Source organism: Dermacentor andersoni, chromosome 2, assembly GCF_023375885.2.
Source record: "Dermacentor andersoni chromosome 2, qqDerAnde1_hic_scaffold, whole genome shotgun sequence".
Taxonomy (NCBI): Eukaryota; Metazoa; Arthropoda; class Arachnida; order Ixodida; family Ixodidae; genus Dermacentor; species Dermacentor andersoni.
The window spans coordinates 72,931,696-72,954,992 of NC_092815.1; the positions used below are offsets into that span (position 1 = coordinate 72,931,696).

Genomic DNA, 23,297 nt, shown 5'->3' on the forward strand with positions numbered 1-23,297 from the left:
TAAAGTAGCTCTCAAAATGTGTGACTATAAATGCCAACTGCTGTCCTCGTGTTAAAAAATTTAGTGATATATGCATTACTTTCATCAGCTACACATCACAGACAGTGAATATCTGCCAGTGCAATTTTAACTCCTTTCACATAGCTGTTGACGTATAATAGCCTCATGTACAATGTATGTTACAACTCATTCAGGGGCGAGGGCAATATTGCACTCCTTTTTTTTACCTTCAATGAAGCCTCGCACTCTTCTATGCCCTTCGGCGCAGCAAGGTGTGAAGGGCAATGGGGAGAAATTTGAAGCAAGATTGATGCTGATTGCAGTATAGCGAACTGTTTACCTAAAATGCATCAGTGGTGACGGTGAAGCATGTGAATAGACAGTTTTAGACAAGTGTGGCTTTCGGTCTGCTCTGCTCACGGTTCACATCCTCAGAACCTGCACAGAACTGCATTAATTTCACATTTGACATAAGCGCATCATAGCACATCCAGCAGAGATATGAGCTACATGCTGTCAGCTTGGCTGCAACATGACAAATAGACATACATTCGTGCTCTGCTCAGTCTCCTCTGCAGTGGAGCGAGTCAAACATTCTACCTTCTAGGTGGTGCGAAGAAATGTGCACTCCCCACGTGGGAACAAAGGTCAGTGTGCCAGGATTCCAAGTTCTCCCTTCTTTTATGAGGAAATGCCGATAATTTGAGCACACTAGGTGTTCAGAACTTATCTTCGTGTAGGCTCAACCCAGCAGAGCATGCTCTGCTCAGCCGCGGCCTTAAGTACAACATCGGCACACGACGAAATGTCGGCCTGCTGACTTGTGCCGTGGAACAAGCAGTACAACTTGTTGAGCCCAGTCTACGGGAAGAAACTCGCTCGCATGCATGTGGACTACGTCATCAAGATAAATGGGCTGCTCCAGGACACGTCGACCTATGCCAAACTGGCTAGGGATCCAATGAAGAAGGTGGAATCGGAGCTCCAAAAGCTGCTTATTGAAGTTTTCAAGTTTGTCCCCCCCCCCCCCCCCCTCGGAAGAAAGCATCTCTGCTACAGGTTGCTCTGCCACAATGGATTGGCTCCTGCACTCTACAGATTGCTGAAAATTCACAACCTGGATGTACCGGTACGACTAATTGTGGACTACACACGCTCGCCACTGTACGAACTGTCCGGCTACCTGCACCGTATTCTTAGGCTGCTTGCAGGACTCACGGCCACTTTCATCAAAAACTCCGCTCATTTCATTGAGCAAATAAGAAGCGCCTCCATTGACGATGATGAAGTCATGATCTCCTTTGACATAAAATCGATGTTCACATGCGTGCCTATTGACTATGCGGTCGAATGCTGCAGGAAACTCCTCGAGGCTGACTCTTCTTTGTCCGAATGCACGCCATTCGAGTCCCACGACATTTCCCGCCTTCTGAAATTTTGCCTGGAGAATACATACTTCGTCTTTAACAAGGAGCATTACAAGCAAGCATTCGGCACAGCGATGGGAGCCTCTGTGTCCATCGTTCGCGCCGACATTGCTCTAGAGGATCTGGAAAGTGCCGCCTTATCTTCATTTGGGATGCAACCAAAGCCATTTCTAAGATACATGGACAACTGCTTCTGCATTATCCCTCGCCGGCACGCAACACATTTCCTCGAGCACCTAAATTCCTTAAAACCGAGTATACAGTTCACGGCTGAAGAGGAAAGCAATGGGCGAATTCCCTTCCTGGATGTCCTCGTTGAGAGGACTTCAAGCAGCTTGAGGATCAGTGTGTACATGGGAAAGTACCTGAGCTTCGACTCGGCACACCCAATTGGGCAAAAGCGATCCATCGCAGCAGCACTCTTTTCCCGGGCATTCCACGTCTGCTCCAGCCCCACGAAACATAGGCAAGAGCTACAAGTTGTGAAAAGGGACCTGTTGAACAATGGTTACCCTGCACAACTGCTCAGGATGCAGGAGCGTAAAATCAGCGAAGCCCCGCTGTGAAACGGCGAAAGAAACAGTGAAGCGCGTTGCAGTACCCTACACAGTGGGAAGAAGTGAAGCCCTTGCACGAATTTTTAAGGACTACAGTGCTCAAATCGCCCACATGCCTTCCAGACAACTTGGCCAACAGCTGGTTTGCGCAAAAGACCCTTTGCAACACACGGACTACCCGGGAGTGATATACAAGATACCATGCAAGGAGTGTGACATGTTATACCTCGGCGAGAGCAGAAATTTTAAATGGCGTTTGAAACAACACATGAATGCCGTTGCCAAGAGCCACACAGCCGTGAACGCCCTGGCAGAACATCACGAACTAACCAGACACATCATTGACGGGGACTCGGCTGCCATCATCGCAAAAGAGAAACACTTATCTGCCCATTTGCTTTTAGAATCATTTTACATCCCATCAAGTAGACACACGATAAAGAGGACGTGGGGTTATCTTCCTGAGATATACACCCGAACGCTGCGCCACCTCACCCATAAATAACTGCATGCCCATGCTTACATCTTCATTGTGATCAAGGGACTTGTACAGGGCCCGAAACGTCTGTTCTTTATTTTTATTTTATTCTTGGCGAGTGCAAGTTTTTTGGCACCAGTATGTTTCCTTGCCAGACGAGTTTTCATCGAACACTTCACTGTTCTACCTTCTACTGCAGGTATGAGCAATTTACACACGTTTGGAATTTCTGCCGAGTGGCTGTATGCAAATAGTTAGAATACAGTCGAAACCACTTATAACAATTCCAGTTAAGAATATAGTGGATACAACAATGAGCAGCTGCGGCACCATGAACATTTGTGTATGTACTATATGGTAAAATGAACCACTGACTACAGTGTTCTCGTGCTGCATTTTCGGTAACAAAAATTACATCTGGCTACTGGGTGTCTGTGCCCAAAGAGAAAAAAAAAAAGCTAAATTCTTGAAAAGAAAAAAATGCATGCCACCGTGTCCACCTGTGTGCCGCACTTGCTTGTGTTTTGCACACACTGTGCGGCACGCCTTTACCGCATAGCCAGCCTCGCGCGCCTCTCTCACGTGAAGTGTTTCTTCAGATGGAATTAAGCCAGAATGTGACAAGAAGCATTTAAGGTTCATTTATTGTGCTGCCGATGTTCATTTGATTCCCTTGACACGTGGATAATGCTACATAAGTCAAACCGGCAGGTGTGCCAGTGAAAAATTAAGAGAGCATGAACAATGTATGTCCATCAGAACCTATCTCCAACTTACCATATTACAAGTAATGCATGTGCAAACCTCTCCTCCATGATGTAAAAATATTGAAAAATAACTGTGATATGACTGCATGTTAGTTATCCGCAGCTTATTTTCGCAGTTATCCGCGGATTTCTAGATTAACAAAAGAAAAAAAGAAAAACAACAGATAATTGACTAATGAAATAAGATGTGTGCTCACATGTACTGCAAAAAAGTGTGTTAGCTAATGTAGGTGTTGTTTTCTATAACGTATCCTTATGGTGCAATGTCTCTGTTTATGTCTGCCATTGCCATTTTCACTCTTGCTAGGGGCGCACTGATATTTGCAGTAGTGCTCGCTGCTTAATAGGTGTTGCAGGTTCTGAAATAGCAAGCTTTTTTCGCAGCCCCTGATGCTGATCTTGACGTCTACATGGCAACGAGCCCACCGCATTTACGAGCAGGTTAACCTGCTGGTTGAAGAGGACAAAAGTCCTAAGTGCTGTGTCCTCTATGCTGGAGGGTCAGAAGCTGGAAAAGAGGTGAGCACTCTTCACTTACTTTGCGGAGTGTGTGATATGTTGTAAAATTCATATATAACGAAGGTCTTTTCATAAATAACTGCTTTGTTGATCAAAACAGTCTTCTTTTCTATAGGAGTTTGCTTGCAACCTTCAAGCTTATTTTTCTTTTTCTGCTCTCTCCAGATACCAATCATCAACGGCTGTGACATACTTGTTGCTACTCCCCACAGCTTTTTACGTTTTCTGAACAACTACAACAGACTGATCGTCAACCTATACCGGTGCTGTCACTTGGTCCTGGATGATGGCGAACGGCTACTAGAGAAGTACACTGTGGAGGTATGACTGTCTGATTGGTGTGAACTCCAGAAGTGAAAAACCACAAAAACAAATGCATGTTATTAATTTCACAGGAATATTAACTTTTGTACTGGAAGTATTGAGAGCTGGACGAATTAACTTAATTTCTTAGATGTTGGCACCACAGAAAGAACACTAGATCTAAAAGAAGACATGGTGAACACAGGCACCTGAAACATGATGCTTATGTTTATCATGTCTTTGTTTCTGTCTCGGGCTTTTTCTGTGGTGCCATTGCGCAAGAAATGATTGATTGGTACTGAAGAAAGACTAAAGATGTCTATGTGAAGTCTAGAGTCTGATGAAATCTTGTCTAGTCAAAAAATATCAAGCTGAAAAACCTTAACAGATGCTGACCAAGATGTAACATTATTTCAAAATTTTGATGCTATGGCCTTCACACAAGAGCCTTATTTACCATGAGTGGGGCGGGGGGGGGGGGGGGGGGGGGGTAAGCAGGAAGGTGGCGAGGTTATATGCAGCTGATTACGTGATGTAGGGTGCATGCACAGATCGGGTAAGTATTTGTGTTTCGATTCAAAATTAATGCAATTGTCTAAATAAGTAGTAACACAAGATAAAGGCGCTGATTTACATTTGCTTCACTTGTAATTACAGTGCAGTCCACTTATAACTTGGGGTATATGAACACCAAACAGTAGATCTTTAATCGAATATTGAATCAAAGAAAAAAATAATGCAGATTATCAAATCGAATATTGAATATCAGAAAATTTTTCACAAAATTGAATGGTTACAAATTTTGGGCAAGAAAATATGGTTTTGTAAATGCTCGGAAGGCTCCTAGCATTGCATAACAAGGATATTGCAAACTATCAGTAACTTAGGTACACAGAAATTAAGATATACAGCATGGAGTACTCTTATCAGAGGGAACACCAAATTAGTATGCCAGCACTGATTACAGCTCATTTTTAATATATGTATGAAGGCCTGGAAAAGATTTTTTTTTATCAATAGAATTTCTGTTGAATAGAATCAAATGTTTAGTTTTCCCTCTGAAACTAATGAATTAGTGACGTTCTGTTGTACTAAAGACCACTGAGGTTCTAAGTTTAATAATGGGCCTATGTATTGTGGCACTCTTTTATTTATTGCACAGGAAGTATTTATTTCTTCTTTTTTTTTTTAATACAGAGGGCTAAACCAACTTTAGAGCAGTTAGGTTATTGTAAGGCCAATCTGCGTGACAGATGAAAAGACTGCGCATCACGTGACTCAATCAACGCGCTGCGCGTAGCTGGCGCTGCTGTTAAATATCAGGTGCCATCCGTGATGTTTCATTGTCAGGTTCAACGTAATTTTCCACCTGTAAAAAAAATCTGAAGTCTGGAAGGTCAGGGCAAATTCGTGCAACGCTCGCTACACCCCCCCTCCTCCAATTCTCCTCATTGATCCACCGTCTCTTGCTTTCGTTTGCAAGGTGGCTTGTTGGCTTTTCAAATGCTGTACGGCTGCTGTGAATAGATCTGTGTTGATTTGGCACCAAACTGTAACTTTAGTCGCCCAGACCTGATGAAGCAGCGCTGATTGGGCCTTCAAGGCCAACTACAACAAAATTTCACTTGGGTTAAATTGACTATATATGCCTAGCGTATAGCCTCAAAGTTATCTTGGCGAAGCCCCAGGGCTGGTAGTTGCCCAATTTTGTTATTAGCAGCTATTAAATAGTGCCTGTGCGGATGACGCATGCACCTGGCGGCAAAGTGGTAGTGATGCGGATATGGTGAATATTGAAGAATGGTACACAACTGTTGATCTCTTAGTTGTGTCTAGGCGGCCAGACGCATTGCGCACTCATCATTTGCGAGTTGACTGGCATTTCTCTTGGTGTGCATTCTCCCTGTTGCGCTCGTTATTTGAGCTGTTGCAAGATTGCCGATGCACTGCTTGGCCGTTAGGTGCTCGAATACGTACTCGAACACAACAGTATATCTTGATTTCTGTGTGCCTATGTTACAGATAGCTTGCTACATTCTTGTTAGGCAGCGCTAGAAGATTCCTGAGCATGCGCAGCACCATATTTTCTAGCGAAACATTTGTAAGCATTAACTTTCGTTTAAACTTTTTTAATATTTGATTAGAAATCTATTCAGTATTCGCACACCCCTAGTAATAGGAAGGAGTCACTTATGCTGTTCATTGCCATCATGTTGTGAAAGCCTCTGTCATCCAAGGAGAAGCTGGATATTCTGCAAAAGATGGACAAAGATCCGAAGAGGAAAAAGACTGACTTTGCCAATTAGTTAAGCTTGGCACCATCAACCCTGTGCACGATCGTCAGTCAACATGACCAATAATGAAAAATGTTCATCGCTTTAATGTCAATGCTAAGTAGGCAAAAACTGCACCTCATGTTCAGCTTGAGATAAGTCTAACATGGTTTAAGGGGGCCTTGGGGGCTGGAGTGAAAGTTGATTGCAAGATGCTGTGCAAGATGGTCGAAGATATCATGCACTCGCTTGGTGTGAACTTCCAAGCTTCTAGGAGTTCGGTCCATCGGTTGAAGGCAAGATTTATGAGACCGTAAGCAGCACAGGAAAAAAAAGAAGTGCAAATCCCATGCACTGTGGGAACCTATGTTATCTGAAGCCTTTTGCAGGTACCACTACTTCGCTCTCCAGCATATTTTAGGTTTCTGCGAAACGACACTGGGTGGAACAACATGTTCCTGTAATTGAGTAATTGTATGGGTGGATTATGAACATACATGTGTGTGTGACACCAGCAGCATGACGACAACCGTGTTGTAGATGATCATGTGATGGCTATGTCATCGTTTCTACGCTGGCTGTTTGACGTGAGCCTGCAACATGGTGATGCTGGATTCTGCATAGGCAGTGGACGAGCATAAAGGAGAGAAGCATGGATTGTGACATCATCAGCAACTATGTGTTATACAATTGTACATATGTACATATGGCTATTTCTTGTGGTGTATATTAAAACGATTATGGTGTTTGTGCTTCGGCAAAGAAATGTTAAAACATGGTTAATTTGGGCTATAAAGAACTCTGTACAGTCTCGTACATTTTCTACATAGCACAAGCTGCTACGTGGAGAGCACATAGGAAAGTAGGCCCGTCCCGGAGATAGTGCAGTCTAACACGGTGCCGCCTCAAAGTGCGAGCTGTCACAAGGAAAGAAGATGACTAAGTGGCATTGGGTGCATGCACTGATATTGTCTAGTTTAACAGTATGCCTTAACAACGAAACACTATGGCAAAGTGGCATAGGGTGCATGCAACGAGTGTTTGAAAAAGCTGGCTGGCCTTGGAGCAAGAGAAGAATGCGTGCGATTGTGGCCTAATGGTTAGAGCTCAATAGCAGAGGTTTAATCCCCTCATTGGCCACACATTAATTTATTTTTGTTTAACTCTTTCCGTACTGTGCTTATTGGGCATAGTTAATCTGCTAACAATGGTTTGAAACACAGCTTTCGAGACCTTCCACACCACTTACGGACACACTGCGCTATCGAATGTGAAGGAGGATTTTTGTTTTCTAAGCAGTTCGATTTGTTTCACGCCAGGCAGTAATGTTTTAGCATGCTCCGAAGTTTCGCAGTGACAATAGAAAGCAAAAATGGCTGCCTCTGGGAGCGGTGCATGTGCTTTGAAAGATTGCAGATGTCGCAATTCCGCTGCATCTGCGGCTGGTTTTTTCGATGAATTGAGCAGCAGTGAGTCTCAGGATGCTGCCTTTTCGTGGGACTTTAAGAGCGACAACGACGTAACATTTGCAGCCGCAGCCGAACACGCCCGACTATAGTGCTTGCAATTAAATTTTTGTAGTGGAATATGTGTTCAACAAAAAATTTTGATTATTTTGGAGACAGCAATACATTTTGTATATATCACAGTTTTTATTACATAATTTTCTTAGTAGATACAAGCATTTCTTTGCAAACTTTGTTCAATTTTGTCCCTTAATTCTTGATTCTGGCAATTTATATTGTTCATTATAAATGCATCTGGTTAATAAAACATTTATACATGAAAAGTGCATTAATTCTGCTTATTGTTTATGTATTGCATAAAATATTGGGTGCAGTAGTTCATTTAGAAAAAAAAAATATGGCGCAACCTACAAAAGAACGTCTATTTTCCCCATGGTAGGGAAAGAGTTAAGCAAAGCAAGACAGGAACCTACCTACCTATCATAACGTGCCAAAAAGGAGGTAAAGAATGCTAAGCATTAAAACATAGATGATCGCTAACTGTTTTGCGAAATGTGGCCTTAGCAAGCCATCTTAAGAGAATGTGCAAGAGCTGGCAGTTGCAATCGAAGACTGGAACAAGCTCATAGTTATGCCAATGTGTTAGAGCGCGAACCATACGGAACCCCACAAGAACAACAGACAGGATTTGTACACGTCCTTAATATCCTTGAAAACCCTTGACTTTTTATAAGCGGATTCAAGAGCCCTTAAAACTCCTTGAAAGTAATTGTGCTGCTTGAATTCCTTGAGAACTGGGGTTGGGGGCGACTTTTAAGCCTTCAAAGCTACAAACTGTGGGTAGGGGCTATGCTATAGACACTGTCTATCAGGAAACATTGTTAAATATTTTCTTTCGAGGGTGTCACTGAACAATTGCAGTGTGACATGTCTGCAGCCACCAATGACAGACTTGTTTAAAATTTGCCATTGTGCAGCTTGACAAAGTCGGATCAAAAGGCCAAGCTGTGCCGTCATTTTGATCTACTAGTTCATTCACAGTACAGCTACCATGGCTCCATTTCCGAGCCCTAGGCTCTAGAAATGTCTGGCAGAAAGTAAATTTCTGTGATTTAGCTTTAATACAATAAGTTTAATTTGGCTGAAGTCCCATTACTAACCATCTTGCCAGAAAGCAAATGACATCATTAGTGTTAGAAAGTCAACTTCAAGAAGCAACCTGAAGAGCTTGAAGCATGTGCCCAAGTTAGCAGCTGCTTACCTGCAAGAAATTACACCTAATGAGAAAGGGATTTCCATGCTTTTCAGTGTAGGTGTTCAAATAAGGTTTGCTTCCTCCTCTCTGAATTTTGGCTTTTGGCATCCCTAAAATCCTTCAATTTTCCTTGAAATTTTAATCAAATGTGCTGTGTAAACCCTGGAAAAGAGGGTCACTCGCAACTAAGTTTATTCGAAGCAGAATGGTTCATTTTTATGGAAAAGGTGCTAGAGTGTGCCACTACGTTTGTGCACTGCAATCAGATAACAAAGATGAACTTGTAAAAAAAGAAAAAGAAGGTAAAAAAGCATGCCTATTCTAACATACAGTAATACAATCGAAGAATTGATGATCAGTGCTTCACAAAGCCACAGAACTATCTCTGACACAAATACAGTTGACGTCTGTTAATTTGAGCCTGGTTGGACTAACGAAATTGGTCGAATTATCCAGTGGGTCGAATTAAACAAGATGCAGAAAAAAACGGCAGAACACACTGCTGATCCATTTGGCAGTATTTGCCCGATTCTAACACGACCTTGAATCAAATGCACACCCGCTTTCTTTGTGCTCAAAGTACAAAAATACTGTGAGGTAGTACTAGAAACACTTGATCATATATTTTACGTGTGTCCCACGTTCGCACAAGAACAACAGCAACTGGTCTCTTCCATTGCAAATGTCAATAAAAGGCCGCTATCAGATGAGTTTCTTCTAGGCCCTTGGCCTAATGCAAACAGCGCAGCCCCGATAACAAGTGCCGCTATAGCCTTTCTCCAAGCCACTGGGCTGGACACACGGCTTTAGAGATGCTACAACTCTGTGAACTTGTATATACGCATCTCTTTCTCATACCATCATCATTATTCATCAGCCCTTTTCCTCCCCGTCCATTTTCTCCACTGTAGAGTAGCAGGCCAGAGCAAGTTATAGCTCAGGCCGACCTCTCTGCCTTTCTGTAAATAACTCACTCTCTCTTCATTTCCCTTTCTTATTATTATTCCTACATTCTCCTGTGCTTTCCTGGGCTTAATTTCAGTTGTCTTGGCAAGTTTGTCACTCGACAGTGTGTGGTGGTCACAACATTCTTATCACAAATCATGTTCCCACAAATCGCCCCAACAGCGGCAGCTTGCGGATAAGGCTATCTTCTTGTGTGAAAGTTCATTCTGACTGAATCAACTTGCGTAGATTCTGTTTGTAAAAGAAAACCCAACTGATAGTCTTACAGCTGTGACGCAGTTCCAGCTTGGACCAGCTCCTCTGTGCCTGTTTGGTTATAAGGAGAGAGAAGCTTGCTATCGGGCAATTTGGATTAAAGGAAGCGAGGTGGCAAGGGAATGGACAGAAAGGACGTGAGAATCGAGAAGCTATGTGCAGCATTTCCGCTAGGAGGAGTAAGATGCACGTATAGTTCCCATGTGAATATGCCACAAAACTGCTTGCCAGAGCAGCACCAAAGCTCTGCCTCATTGACACTTGTAAGCCAATGTGTACCATTATGTGTAAGCAGAGGCAAGGATACATTGTACAATGTCCTAGTTGACACAAGCAAGCACTGCACCTCAGTCTTGTCTTGGCATTGCCTGTACTTTCATTGTAATGGCATAGTCACTTCTCAAGTCTGGAGAGAGAAGGAAAAGCTGCGGTTAAGAATAGGGTGACATTTAACCATGCACAGCTCTGTGGATAAAGCTTGCTGCATTAAAGCTTGTGAGAAGGTATTGTCTGAGTCCCGAGTGTGTAATTCATTACTTGTAGTTTTGGCGAAAGTTATTGTTTTGTGTTTTGGGAACCTCTTGACGAGCTCCCGAGAAGCTTATTGAATGTGCCGCGCTTAGAGTTGTGTACTGTGAGATAAGGTTATAAAAGCAGTAATGTCTTTGTGATTTCATAAAATGCTGAAGCCTGATGTGGCCACAATCCTCTCCGCAGGTGACTGCAGTGGTCAATGAATTTCAGCAGTGCCAAGAGCGACGCCAGTCTCGTCTCCACCTTCCTCAAATTATAGTGTGCTCAACAACGTGGACCAGTAGCCTGGACTGGTTTTTACGTATGTCACTCATGCATCAGACTCCCCTGGTCATCCTTTCGTCATTCTCTGAGGCTGCTGTCTATGCAGCAGTGCCCACAGTCATCTGCTATGTTGACCCACTATCGCAGAATGATGCTTTACTAAGTGAGTGCAATGTCTTCTTTAGGCAGTTTAGAGACAATCCAGTATCCCTTTGCTGAAACAAGTGCTTCTTTTGGTCTTTGAAACAGAAATTGTAAAAGATAGCGTTGGCCGAAAAGTGGTGGTGTGCGCTGCAGAGAGAGAGACGGCCATTGCTGTGCATCAGTTGCTCACGTCGCATGACTTGTACTCCCTGCTGCTTCATGATGAGCTTCCCGTGGCCAAGATCTCTGGTAAGGTAAAGTTAAGCCTCAATATAACGAAGTCGATAAAATTGGCAATTTGTTTCTTTATATTGAAATTTCGTTGTATTGGAATTTGACCTTTTATGCAAATAAGTACAGTCGCCGATAAATTTTTCTTACATGGAAAAGGGCTGCAATATTTTCTGAATTATCGGGTAAACGAAAAAAAAAAAAGAGCAAATTCAAATGAGAAAGCAATTAATTTTGTTGAACTTGAGATCAGTGGTGAATGATATGGTTTCATGCCACCTCGACAATATGTTCCCATTGGCGTTATGCATTAAGTGAAGCCAGACACGCTTTCATCTCCACTCCGCCCCTGCGGCTGATAGTGTCGCTCGCACTGAGACAACGCTATCACGAAGAGCGCTGGCAGTGGGAAGCGAACGCTTCATCTGCCTTTCACTTCAATGGGTCTCCGAACTCAAGAGTATGCAATCTCCAGCACTAAATATGCGGTAAGACAGCTTGCATGATGCTATGCTGTCTCAGCAGGCCCTTTTTGCACACGTGACAGTTTACGTCTAAAGCAGGGTGCATGGCTGCGTATGCGCTCAGCCACGCTTACAGCCATGCACAGCCGCGCCAGAAAACGAGACGTGTGCCAACTTACCTCCCACTCCTTCACACACGCTTAATCACGTTACCACAAGCTCGCTCCCCTCCTCCTCTTTCCCTTTGCTCATGCGGGAAGGTGACACGCATGAAGCCATGAAGCCAACAACTTTATTACATCCCCCTTGCACGCTATTACTCACATGTAACGCACACAGTGCAACGGATGCAATAAGAGCTTGTTGCACTTCGACTTTATATGGAACATGACGCTGCTCTACTTTGGCGGCTGCTCTTGTTGTGGGGCACCCAATTTGAGAGGTGCATTCTCAAGCAACCTCTTGTAATTCAATCATTTGACCATCTGTGTCCATGGAAGTTTCCATTTATTGTTTCAGTATTCCTTTGCGACAACAGTGAAATTTCGTTATATTGAAATTGCGAATGAACACTTTGTTATATTGAGGTTCTAAATACATGGTGTTCTATGAACAAGAGAAAATGAAGAGATAAATATTTTGGTATATAGAAAATTTCGTTACATTCAAGTTCCTGAACTTTTCATGAACTCTGGCATTTGCCTACTGAACTCATGTGGCATTTGTCAACTTTCCATGTTTCTGGTTCACGTATAAGGTATCTAGAGGAGTTCCTTTTCAATGTAGCCAGTGATTTTAGTACCATTTTTCTTACGTGTTTGCAACTTATAGTGTCGCTGTCCCAAAAGTCTAAAAATTGTAAATATATTTTACATTAACAGTGTTGTACATTTCCTCAGCGTGACTTAAGTAAGGAGCTTTAAAAGCGATAAGTGTATTGGATGGTTTTGACAGGAAAGAAGGTTCTTGAAATTATCTTTTGTTTCCTAAACAGGTTGTTCCTTGAACATATTTGCATTACTTGTATTTCCAAGTTTATCACAATTTGGGAGATTTTGCAAAACTTGTTTCATGGGAGAAATTGATATATTTAGCTTTAATACATTATCTGTTTCTGATTAAGTGTTTTATTTGCCCAAGAAGATAGGTATGTGACATACAAGCCAGCGAAATATAGGCTACTATCTCAGCATTTATCATGTAAACTAGGCCATATGTAGAATATGCCATGTCACACCTACTCTTGGGTGCTATGCTAAACCTTTCAGTGGCTCTGGCAGGTCTGGACATCTACAGCGTGTTGTCAGACCTAAGCATATCGTTACTGTAATTACATTTTCGATAAATTTTTTAGACCATCTTATGGGAAGCATGAATCAGCCTTGGGCCGTAATAAACTTCAAGCGCACAAAACTTTGTCACAGAAGCTGGTACAAGTGACAATGGTTTTGCAGTAAGGTGAGTGTAAAGTGAAACAACAGTGTGCAGTCGACTTCTGTTAATTTGATCCTGATGGGACCGACAAAGCTGGTCCAATTATCCGGCGTGTGGAATTAGACGAAAGGCAGAAAAAACACTGAAACATAATTAATTCACATGGCAGTATCTGCCTTTAAAGTTAGCTTCGCCGCAATTATGCTGTTATGCGGTGAAGCAGTGTAGTTCTCGATGCTTCCACTTTCAATTGAATTGTTTTGTCTTTTGCCTCACATTTTCATGTAATAAGACTTTGTTCGTTATATTATCCAGTGAGCTATTTGGAAAAACAATCAAATGAGTTACCAGCAGCTCCTGCCTCAAAGAAACAAAGGCTACCTGTCGAAGCAAATTTAGTTACCGCCGACATGTGTTACGATGTCAATCACTTGTCCCGTCAGAAATAATGTACAGCACAAACATGTAAAATGTCGGTTGACAAGTGCAAAGCGACAAATAATTGCGTAAAATTCAACGTATTGGGGGGGGGGGGCACACTGGGCACGTGCCCCTTCTCCTCCCCTACCCCCTAATTTCTCCTTATTAGGATACGTGGCATAAGCAATGTGTGACAACACATCTGCCCAGCCACTGGCCAAATGCATGCCCTCTTCCCTTAATATCAGTTCATAACCCCACTGCCACTGCAAGGTATACTTTTACATTACTGCAATATTAACTTTTTTATTGTGTTCTTAAATGCAGAGTATCTTGTGCCCCATCCAAACTTTTGTATTCAAGCTTACATTTGTTAATGTGGTGACAGGAACTTCGCCTGTTGGAGTGAAAGAGAACTGTCGGCACCTAAACTCACCGGAGCTGGTGTGCATCATCATAAACATTTGAAAGCCCCCAGAAAATTTTTCTTAGCTTTTCTGAATGCTCATCTGTAGAAAACTAAAAGTAACCACAGTTTGCATGTGTAATTTTCTTCATGCAAAAAAGGTTAATTTACACACGCACATGTGCTGTCTTCGGTCACAGTAGGAGCACCAAGATGCCTAATGAGTTTACTGGCAGGCCTTCAGAGTTTTAGATAGACTCCCACTATTTTGCTTCTGAATTCTCACGCTCGCGCTCAAATTCTCAATTCGACACGCTGACACACCTTCGCTCGTTGCCGCACCCACCCGCCTTACACCCTCTCCCCTTTAGAAGAACCCCACCTATATATACTGTGGCGAGGAAAGCATACGTCGCCTTGAAGAAGACCAAGTCCACTTGTCGAAATGTTGGCTCCTGCTTTCACCTTGTTCTCGTTTTGCTCATCGTCTTGAATTTCCATCTCCCGCCTTCCCTGTGTTTTCCTAGTATGTAAAACGGTGATATGAACAGGGCATCACAATAATTTTTTTCTTCTCTTTATACACTAATAAATCAATCAGCTAACAAATAAACAATGTGAAAGTTGTTTCCAGCTAATATGTCAGCCTGTAGACACCACATGTTTCATGCAGATAAGCTAGCTGCATTTGTAGCCTGATGCAGGAACTACTAAAGTCCACAAACTACAAAAGCATTATTGTAGTTATTGTCGAAAGTTTCTTGATAAGGAACAAGTCCACTAAAGGAACTGTGGATGACAACAACACAGGTAAGAAGGTTATGCTGACAACACAAACTTCTGACTTTAGTGGGAACATTGGGCTTTTGTAAAGTGAATGTTATGGATACTAAAGGAAAGTATTAAGTCAGGCTAGATTGAAAGATTATGCTTCTTTAATAACTCATAATTTTTAGAGAGAACAGAGCTTTTGTAAGTGACAAAATTATGAAACTAAAATATTGGGGTGGTGCCATCTTTTGTAAACTATGATACCTCTCTTGTGATGTCGGCACTGGCTGAATCATAGAGAGTGCCATAGAGGGAGGTCACTTCACAAAAAGATTATATCAACTCGTCTGTTGTGGCATGGTAGGTTTCAATTAAGGAGCAGCAGTGGGACCTTCGGCGGCAATGCTTTATGTACTGAAGTCACATATGGCCCACGTAAAACGGTGATAGACTTATATATGAATAATAGATTGATCTAGCTTGACCTAATATTTTAATTTAGTGCCCTTTTAAATGAATGGCACTTTTTAATGTGCAGAAGTGTCAAATGAATGGACATCCAAGCATCCCAAGGTCGACATGCCCATTCTTGTGATCCAAGACAAGGTGCTGCCTTTGACCAGTATTCGGGATGCTACTGTTCTTGTCCACTATGACATACCCAAATTATCCGAGTTCAACTTTGGGTTTCGGTACTCATGCATTGCTGACCATATGCGCTCATTCATAGATAAGGTAAGTTTTCAACTTACTCATTTAATTAGTGCAAGAACTTAATTGAAGCTAGCAGTATAGATACTGGCACAGTGCCTTTATAGCATTTGCTAATTTTGATGTAGAATTGTGGAAGCAGTGGAGCACAGATATCGAAATGGGTATTAAATAGGTGCACTTAGAACACAAAGACTACTTTTGTTAAGCATAGCAAAAAATGGACAAAAAGAGAGATATACACAGACACACAAACAGTTACTATGTCTGTGTCTATTTGTTCATGTGCCTTTCCATTGTTTTGGCACTGATACACTGCTATTAATTAGGGGTGTACGAAAACTAGTATATCACCAAATCAAACTTATTAGTCAATGTTCAAATAATTTGATCTGTGAATCGAATATCAACTATTCAATTTTTCAAATATTTGGTATATTGGTGAAATCTTTCTGCGGAAACCTGCAAGGTGGAGAGAAGTGATTAATGAAGGGAAAATTAAACATCCACCTAATCGCAGCAATCGCTATGATTGGGTAGATGTCTCATTTTCCCTTTATTTGGTACATTGAGTGAAAGAACCAGTGTGCTCGATTCCATAATGCAGGCAGCCTTTTTACAGTGTACAGTGTCAGTCGGTACAAGATTCGTTGGTTGGCAGGGCCGATCGAAATAATCATGTAATGCATACAAAGAGAACGGTGACAAAAGCAGCCCGTATTTCAGAAAGCTCAAAAGCATGTGTGAAAATTGGGCTGGTTAGCCACCGGGAGGCACATACATGATATTAGATACACATGTTCACGCACACATATAGTCGACTTCTGTTGAGATAGCAACGAAATTGATTCAATTATCCAGCGGGTTGAAGTAAACAAGATGCATGAAGATCGTCAAGGCATAGTGCGGATTCATCTGGCCGTACCTGCCTGATTCTAACACACCCCTGAATTAAACACGCACCTGCTTTTTATGTGTCCAAAGTTGAAAACTAATGTAGAGGTACCATTAAAGCTCTTAAACAAAGTGAAACTCTAATAATGCGCACCCAGTTTTTTAGCCAGCAAAATGGACAAAGTTCTAATATGTGTTGCTTAATGGCAGCCAGTTTTTGAAAGACGACTTTGCACACATAGCTTTCATTAAAACACGCTTCGCAGCAATATATCCGTGTCGTGCTGTAAAGCATAGAAATGCCGTGAAGGTGATGTTAGTTTCGTATCTGACTGCATCGCGCAGGCAGTTTTCAGCCCAATTTTCTTGAAAAAGAAAAAAAGAAATGGCTTGCATTAGAGTCGGGTAGCTGCTGTAATCAGGCATTGTGAGCTACCATTATTGCTTGAAAATATTCCTAGGGCAAGCTGAAAATAGGCGTTTTCAATGGGAGATAACATGTGTTGAACGCATTCACCGTCCCTCTAAGCTTTGTCGAGGCAGATGCTGCCAGTAAAGGGGTCGCTGTTGGGCTCAGGCATGTGAATGCCAACTGGTCAAGTTCGAATTATCTGGTGAAGGTCAATTTTAATAATGAAGTAATGAAACTTTGTGCCCATAGAAATGCATGAGCACCGCTCAGGACCTACGATTGCGATTGAAATATACGAAATATTGAATCTAGCAGGAGTTGAATTGACGGGAGTTTACTATATTCACACAGTTCAGAGCTTTCTGCTCACGTGCGAGTTTAAGTGCGCAGACAGACTTAGTATGCATGCTTACAAACTCAAACGCTGCTTCAACTGCCGTCAGTCTAAATCGTACAGGCCATTAGGCCTAATTGGCACAGCTTTGTTCCGCATTGGTGAGTCAGGTACGGTTTGGTACCGAATCAATGCAGATATGCTCACAGCTTATACACCATAATTGGAAAGCTAACAAAACACTTCGCCAACAAAAGTGAGTGTAAGGGATGGCTGCTTGCACCAGCATTGTTCACGGCGGCCATCTGTGCAACACACTATATGATGGCCTCCTGTTCTTGACGCCATTCGTAGATGCACATATACTGTAGCTTTGACCATCCTGTAACAAGACTATAGGTTTCACGGTGGGTGCGATAGTTTTATGTGACTAGTGCAATGACCACCCAGCTGCAGACATCTGCATGGATGGTGGATGGACACGACAAAGAGAGTGTGTGGGCGGGGAGGAGGGAGTTCTTGTGCAAATTTTCTGTTGCCCTCTCTATTTCAGAACATTCGACAGATGGCAAATAACATTAAACCTGACAATAAAGAGGCCCCTGCTTCTTACCATCAATGCGACTGCAGTAGGCTCAGCAGCGGGTACGAGGATGATGGCTATGTGTGAAGCAGGGATTGAGTCGCGTGATGCATGGTCTGTGCTTTAGTCTGCCACGCAGATGAGCTGACAATAACCTGCATAGCCCACTTGCCCGTAAAACTAGGAAAACAATTTTGTATTTTGGAGGGGAACTGGAAAAGTTTCAATGCAATAAAAGAGTGCCATAAAACAAGCCCATAATTAAACATGTAATAAGATACATAGTACAGCTTAGCTTCACTACTTCTTCAGCTTCAGAGGGAAAAAAAGCACTTGATTCTATTCAACAGACATACTATTAATAATAATAAATATATGATAGTTATTTCCAGAATTTCATGTAGAACTGAGCTGTAATCAGTGCTGGCATGCTAATTTGGTGTTCCCTTTAATTAGAGTAGACCACACTGTACATATTGACCCCTAGGTACCTAAGCTACTGGTAGCTTACAACATTCTTGTTACGCAATGCTAGTATAGACTCTTGAGCATCTGCAGCCCCATGTTTTCTCGCACAAAATTTGTAAGCAATAAAATTTGTGATAAATTTTCTGATATTGGATATTCCCATTTGATAGCAGGCTTTTGTTCTTGATTAGATTGATTGATTTGATTATTGATTTGTCTTGATTCGAAATCTACTATTTGGTATTCGCACACCCCTACTATTAATGCTCTGTTGACATTACCATTTATTTATAAAGTGACACATTTTTATTATCAGTCTACTGAAGGTGAGTTGCCACATGACTCTCAAAATTTGCCCCAAAAGAATGTCAACCTGAATTCTAATTCTAAATGTTGTAGTATGCGCTGAAGAACACAGAAGGCAGCAAGTGACACAGTGAACTGATGAGTGAAAACATTACAAGGGATAAAGTTGCGGGTGACTGCCTGACATTTCTCTGTAGAGCCCGAGGCACTTGGTGCTCACATGACCACTGTTTCACCACTTGCCAGACTAAGGCAGAAATATATAAGGCAGAATTTTCAGAAATGGTATGTGAAGATGTTTTTCACAACTGTGATAACTAAAGTGACGAAGTGTGAAAAATAACCCCTTACATGGCTTTTTAGTGAAGGAACCAGTAATCACTATCTTAGACCAGGCTTGAAAGCGAAGGCTTTGTAGTAGTAAATTTAGCTACTTTGGCATCTTGTCGCTGGTAGCAATAAATTCAGAGAATTTTTTCAGTTTCTTATTTGTATATTAGTACCGCTCCTTTCTTTCTTTTTGGTATCAAAACATTTGGCCAGTCGCATGAATGTGTCTTGCTGTGGGCATGTTTTAGGAGAATTTCTATACATCTGAAGGACCAGTGGCCCACATGATACTATCAAGCAACAACAGAAGTATTTCAGTACAACTTGTAGAGTTTCTAAACAGGCTCGGCAGCAATGTGCCTGATGGACTGGTTCATCTAGCTGCACAGGAACAAATGGTAAGTTAAAAACACTACAGTATTGCATATGTTATGCAGGCCATATATTTATTTGTTGTAAAATGTTGGTCCCTCTGCGGACCTTCAGTGAATGTTAATGAAAAAAAAAAATTATATTTATTTATTTATTTATTTATTTATTTATTTATTCATTTATTCTACCCTCAAGGTACGGTTGTACATTGCAGAGGGGAGGGACAAGGTAAATACAGAGGCAAATCACAATAGTTGATGATAGAAAAAAAATTGTAGTACAAAGGAGCAAAAACTTTTGAAGAAAGCGTCAAAGCTAAATACGTGGAAGTCAATAATAAAAAGAACAAGGAAAAATAAAGAAAAATAAGGAAGGAAGGCAACAATATGGCAAAAACATCGCAAAACATGGTATACAAATAAGAATGGTAAATAGGAACTTGTAAGCGTGGCAAAAATACATGATGCAACAAAAAAAGGAAGGAAAGAAAGAAGGAAAAGAACATACCATATAAATATACAAGCCATAACTTAAAATTATGGCATAAGAGTAGTTATTACGCAGAACAAGCAAACGCAACATTATTTACAATGAACTTTGAAGTGTGGTTTTAAAGTTATTGGTGTCAGTTATGCTTGTAAGTAATGCGGGTAAGTTATTCCAATCTTTGCTCGTTTGGGGAAGAAATGAATATGAAAAGCCGACGGTGTTGCAGTGCTGAATGTTTACCTTTTGGCGGTGGTCAATGCGAGATGAAATGTATGGTGGCGGTTGAACAAGGATAGAACGTAAGTATGCGTTGTGGTAGTAGATTTTACGAAAAAGACATATGCGAGATAGTTTTCTGCGGGTTGATAACAGCGGGAGGTGTAGGAGAGCTTTCATGTTGGTGACACTCGCAGTTCTTTGGTAGTTGGTGAGAATAAAATGGGCTGAGCGATTCTGTATTGCCTCTAGAGATTGTATGAGGGTGTCATGACCAGGGTCCCATACTGATGATGCGTACTGTAGCTGTGGACGCATATACATATACTTTAAACCTAACTTCAACTCACTGGTAATTATATATAAAGTGAGTTCTTCACATCAAAGATCTTAAAAACTTATTTTTGTGTTATTCGTCATTTATGAGAAACATATGAAAGGTTAACACTAGTATTTTTATGGCACAAGGTAACTTGAGGTGAGAATTTTCTACTAGTAGATTTAATTTTTGTGACTAGATACTATTGAAGCTGGCTTGCTCAATAAATGAAACATGGTAACTTCATCCTGTTAGCAATTGATGCCAGTCTAGTAGCACAGCTAGTGATCCACATGTCAGGACTGCATTTTGGTTAAACTATGACTGCCAACCACTGTGTTACTTTCATCCTTACATAACTTACCTTTGTTTGATAAGTTCTTTCAATGCAGACTCCACCTGTTCCTGTATATAATAATGGCAAAAAAATTTAAAAATTTCATTTATGGACATTCTCTACATCAGAAACAGCCACTTATCTATGAAAAGTCAACTGATAAGTGTTTAGCCAGAATTACAGGGAATGTGGAAATTTCTGAAAAATTGCCAGTAGTGAGCTCCACTGCATGACATAAGTGTATATGTGTGTAAGGAGAGATTTATGTACATGTGTGTAAGAACAGAGTCTACCTATTGAGGGACATCACCTGAGTCAATTTAAAATTGAAACAGTGCTTTTGAAGTGGCTTGATATAGAGAATTCATAAAAAAAAGCCCAAAGTGCCAGTGGCTCTGTGGCATGAGTTTTAGAGGTTCTTCATGCAGCTGAGTGATGTCATGCCTGTTACAAGCCACTAATTTGCTGTAACAGACATTCTGCAAATCACCACAATGAGACTTCAACTCAGCTATCCAGTGAACTATCCTATCGCGCATGTTACTTTCCTTTTGATTTCGCAATTAGTACAGACATACTGAAACATTTTCCATTAGCACACCAGCAGACCCAAACAAAGAAAGACTATTTGCTTTGCGTTCTACTACAATAACATTGCTAATGACTCCTAATGCATATTTCAACAAGCATAAATCTGCAGATAAACAATACCCAAAGCAAAGTGGCTCTAAAACCACTTTGTTTGCTGGTAGGCAGCAATAATTTATAAAGCTGATATTTTCAGACAATTATCCTGTTCGAATCCTTTGTGTTTCTTCTGTAATAACATAGCAACTGATGAAAACATTCAGGAAGAATGAGAGCTGCTGAAACCTGGGCAAGAAGCTGCCATTGATAAACCTGCACTTTTTGTCATATATGAGCTGTATCATTGACATGTGCCATGTCAGAATAAGTCGAATTTCATTATAGCTAAGTTTCATATCTGACATGAAAATACCTTTGTTATATCCAATATTCCTTATAAGCATATATTCATTACGTACTGATATCTGAGGGAAAACCTTTAGATTTACTTCATTATATGTATATGATAACTTGTTATGTTTGTGTTCGTTGTATCAAAGTACAGCTCAGCTTAAAGGACAACTCTGTAGGTTTATTAGACTGTTTTCAAGTTGTGATGACTGTACACTCATTCCGAATTCGCAAGTATCACAGTTTGGAACAACCTCGCTAATGGAGTCGTGCCTGCTCCTGGTGTTCCTTCATCCCTCAAAAAATTTTTTAGTAATCTGTTTCTAATACCACAGAATCTTGTTAATACGAACTCTGAGGACACTGGAAATTTATTCAAATATAATGGAGTTCAAACTAAGGTAAGCACCTTTAAATATAGTGTCCAATCAATGATGTGGTACAGTGCACAAAATAAAAACCGCCACTAAGCTCGAATTGAAAAACTCTTATCTCTCCTCCATCAGCACGTGACATGTGCCGGAAGAACCCTAGGTTTTGTATAGAGTCCAAGTGTGATAAGATCGTACCTTGCATGACATTTAAGTATGGTGGCTTGATGCGTGCTGTCCTCTTGCATGCCCACTGTTGGAGATGATGTGATTGAGCATGCTCTAGGGGAGAGAGGAGGGGGGGAATGTGAGCTTGTACAGCAGCATGGTCAAGTGTGCGCTAGGAGGGGGCACAGATGAGCATGCAGTACAGCTCCTTCCTGATCCTTTTAAGTTGCATGGGAAAGGAGGGTGCATGCTCTTCTGCTTGCTCTGGTTTGCTCTTGGCTTCCTGTGTGTCATTTCTTGTCATTTTTACGGCATGCAACATTACAGTAGCTAGCGACTCATCGAACCTTTGCCTTTGGCTCGTATTTGTCTGAAAAGCGGTCCATGGGAGAGAGAAATTTTATTCCAAATAATCGTCGTGCAGTTTTAGCATTCGAATTTGCCAGAGTTCTTTTTTTTTCTGTTCAGAGACATAGGACATTGCTGAGACCAACAGACTAGTTCGAATCATCCATCTATTTTAATTAAGAGATTTCAAATTATCAGGATTTCGCTGTATATGTGTTTGTATGTATTGAATTGGTATAAACTTCCTCCCTTGAGCTGAATTATGAAACATACCATGTAAAACAATCTAAAAGCAAAGAAACATACCAACAGAACCCATTTCATAATAAGTGTTAATGTTGATATCATCAACAGTGAAGCAATGTACGAAAACACTGTATTGCCAATGCCGAAATGCATTGTGTATGAGGTGTGTAGGCAGCCAGGCTCCTCTATTGTGCTTCCCTCTGGACACACTGCATCCACTACCACTACGTTGGATTTGTCAAGGGCTGGCTGGATGTGGTCCTTGGAGGTCCTGTGTTCATCCCTTGTCCGTGTTTATTTTTCACTGTTTTTCACCGATGGATTCATACCATCTAGTTCACATTGACACCCTTTTAAGTGACAAATCTTATATAAACTTGTATTTCTTCATTTTTTTCTTATTTATTTTAAGTGCGTCCGTCCTGTCTGCTTCTAGTCTCTGTCTGTGTCACTTCGCGCTACAATCCAAGAATATGTTGCC

General features: G+C 41.3%; 1 protein-coding gene across 5 annotated transcripts in view; it reads left to right on the forward strand.

Annotated features, from left to right (window-relative positions):
- The window catches only part of LOC126542005 (putative ATP-dependent RNA helicase TDRD12), a 93,454-nt gene that overhangs the window by 30,433 nt on the left and 39,724 nt on the right, over nucleotides 1-23,297 (forward strand). For all 5 annotated transcript variants that reach the window (XM_055076985.2, XM_055076982.2, XM_055076984.2 and 2 more), the window contains 6 exons: nucleotides 3,614-3,748; nucleotides 3,914-4,069; nucleotides 10,984-11,227; nucleotides 11,314-11,457; nucleotides 15,473-15,669; nucleotides 19,221-19,370. In XM_055076985.2, coding sequence (XP_054932960.1) covers nucleotides 3,614-3,748; nucleotides 3,914-4,069; nucleotides 10,984-11,227; nucleotides 11,314-11,457; nucleotides 15,473-15,669; nucleotides 19,221-19,370 — 1,026 coding nt within the window. The remainder of the gene's footprint in view (nucleotides 1-3,613; nucleotides 3,749-3,913; nucleotides 4,070-10,983; nucleotides 11,228-11,313; nucleotides 11,458-15,472; nucleotides 15,670-19,220; nucleotides 19,371-23,297) is intronic.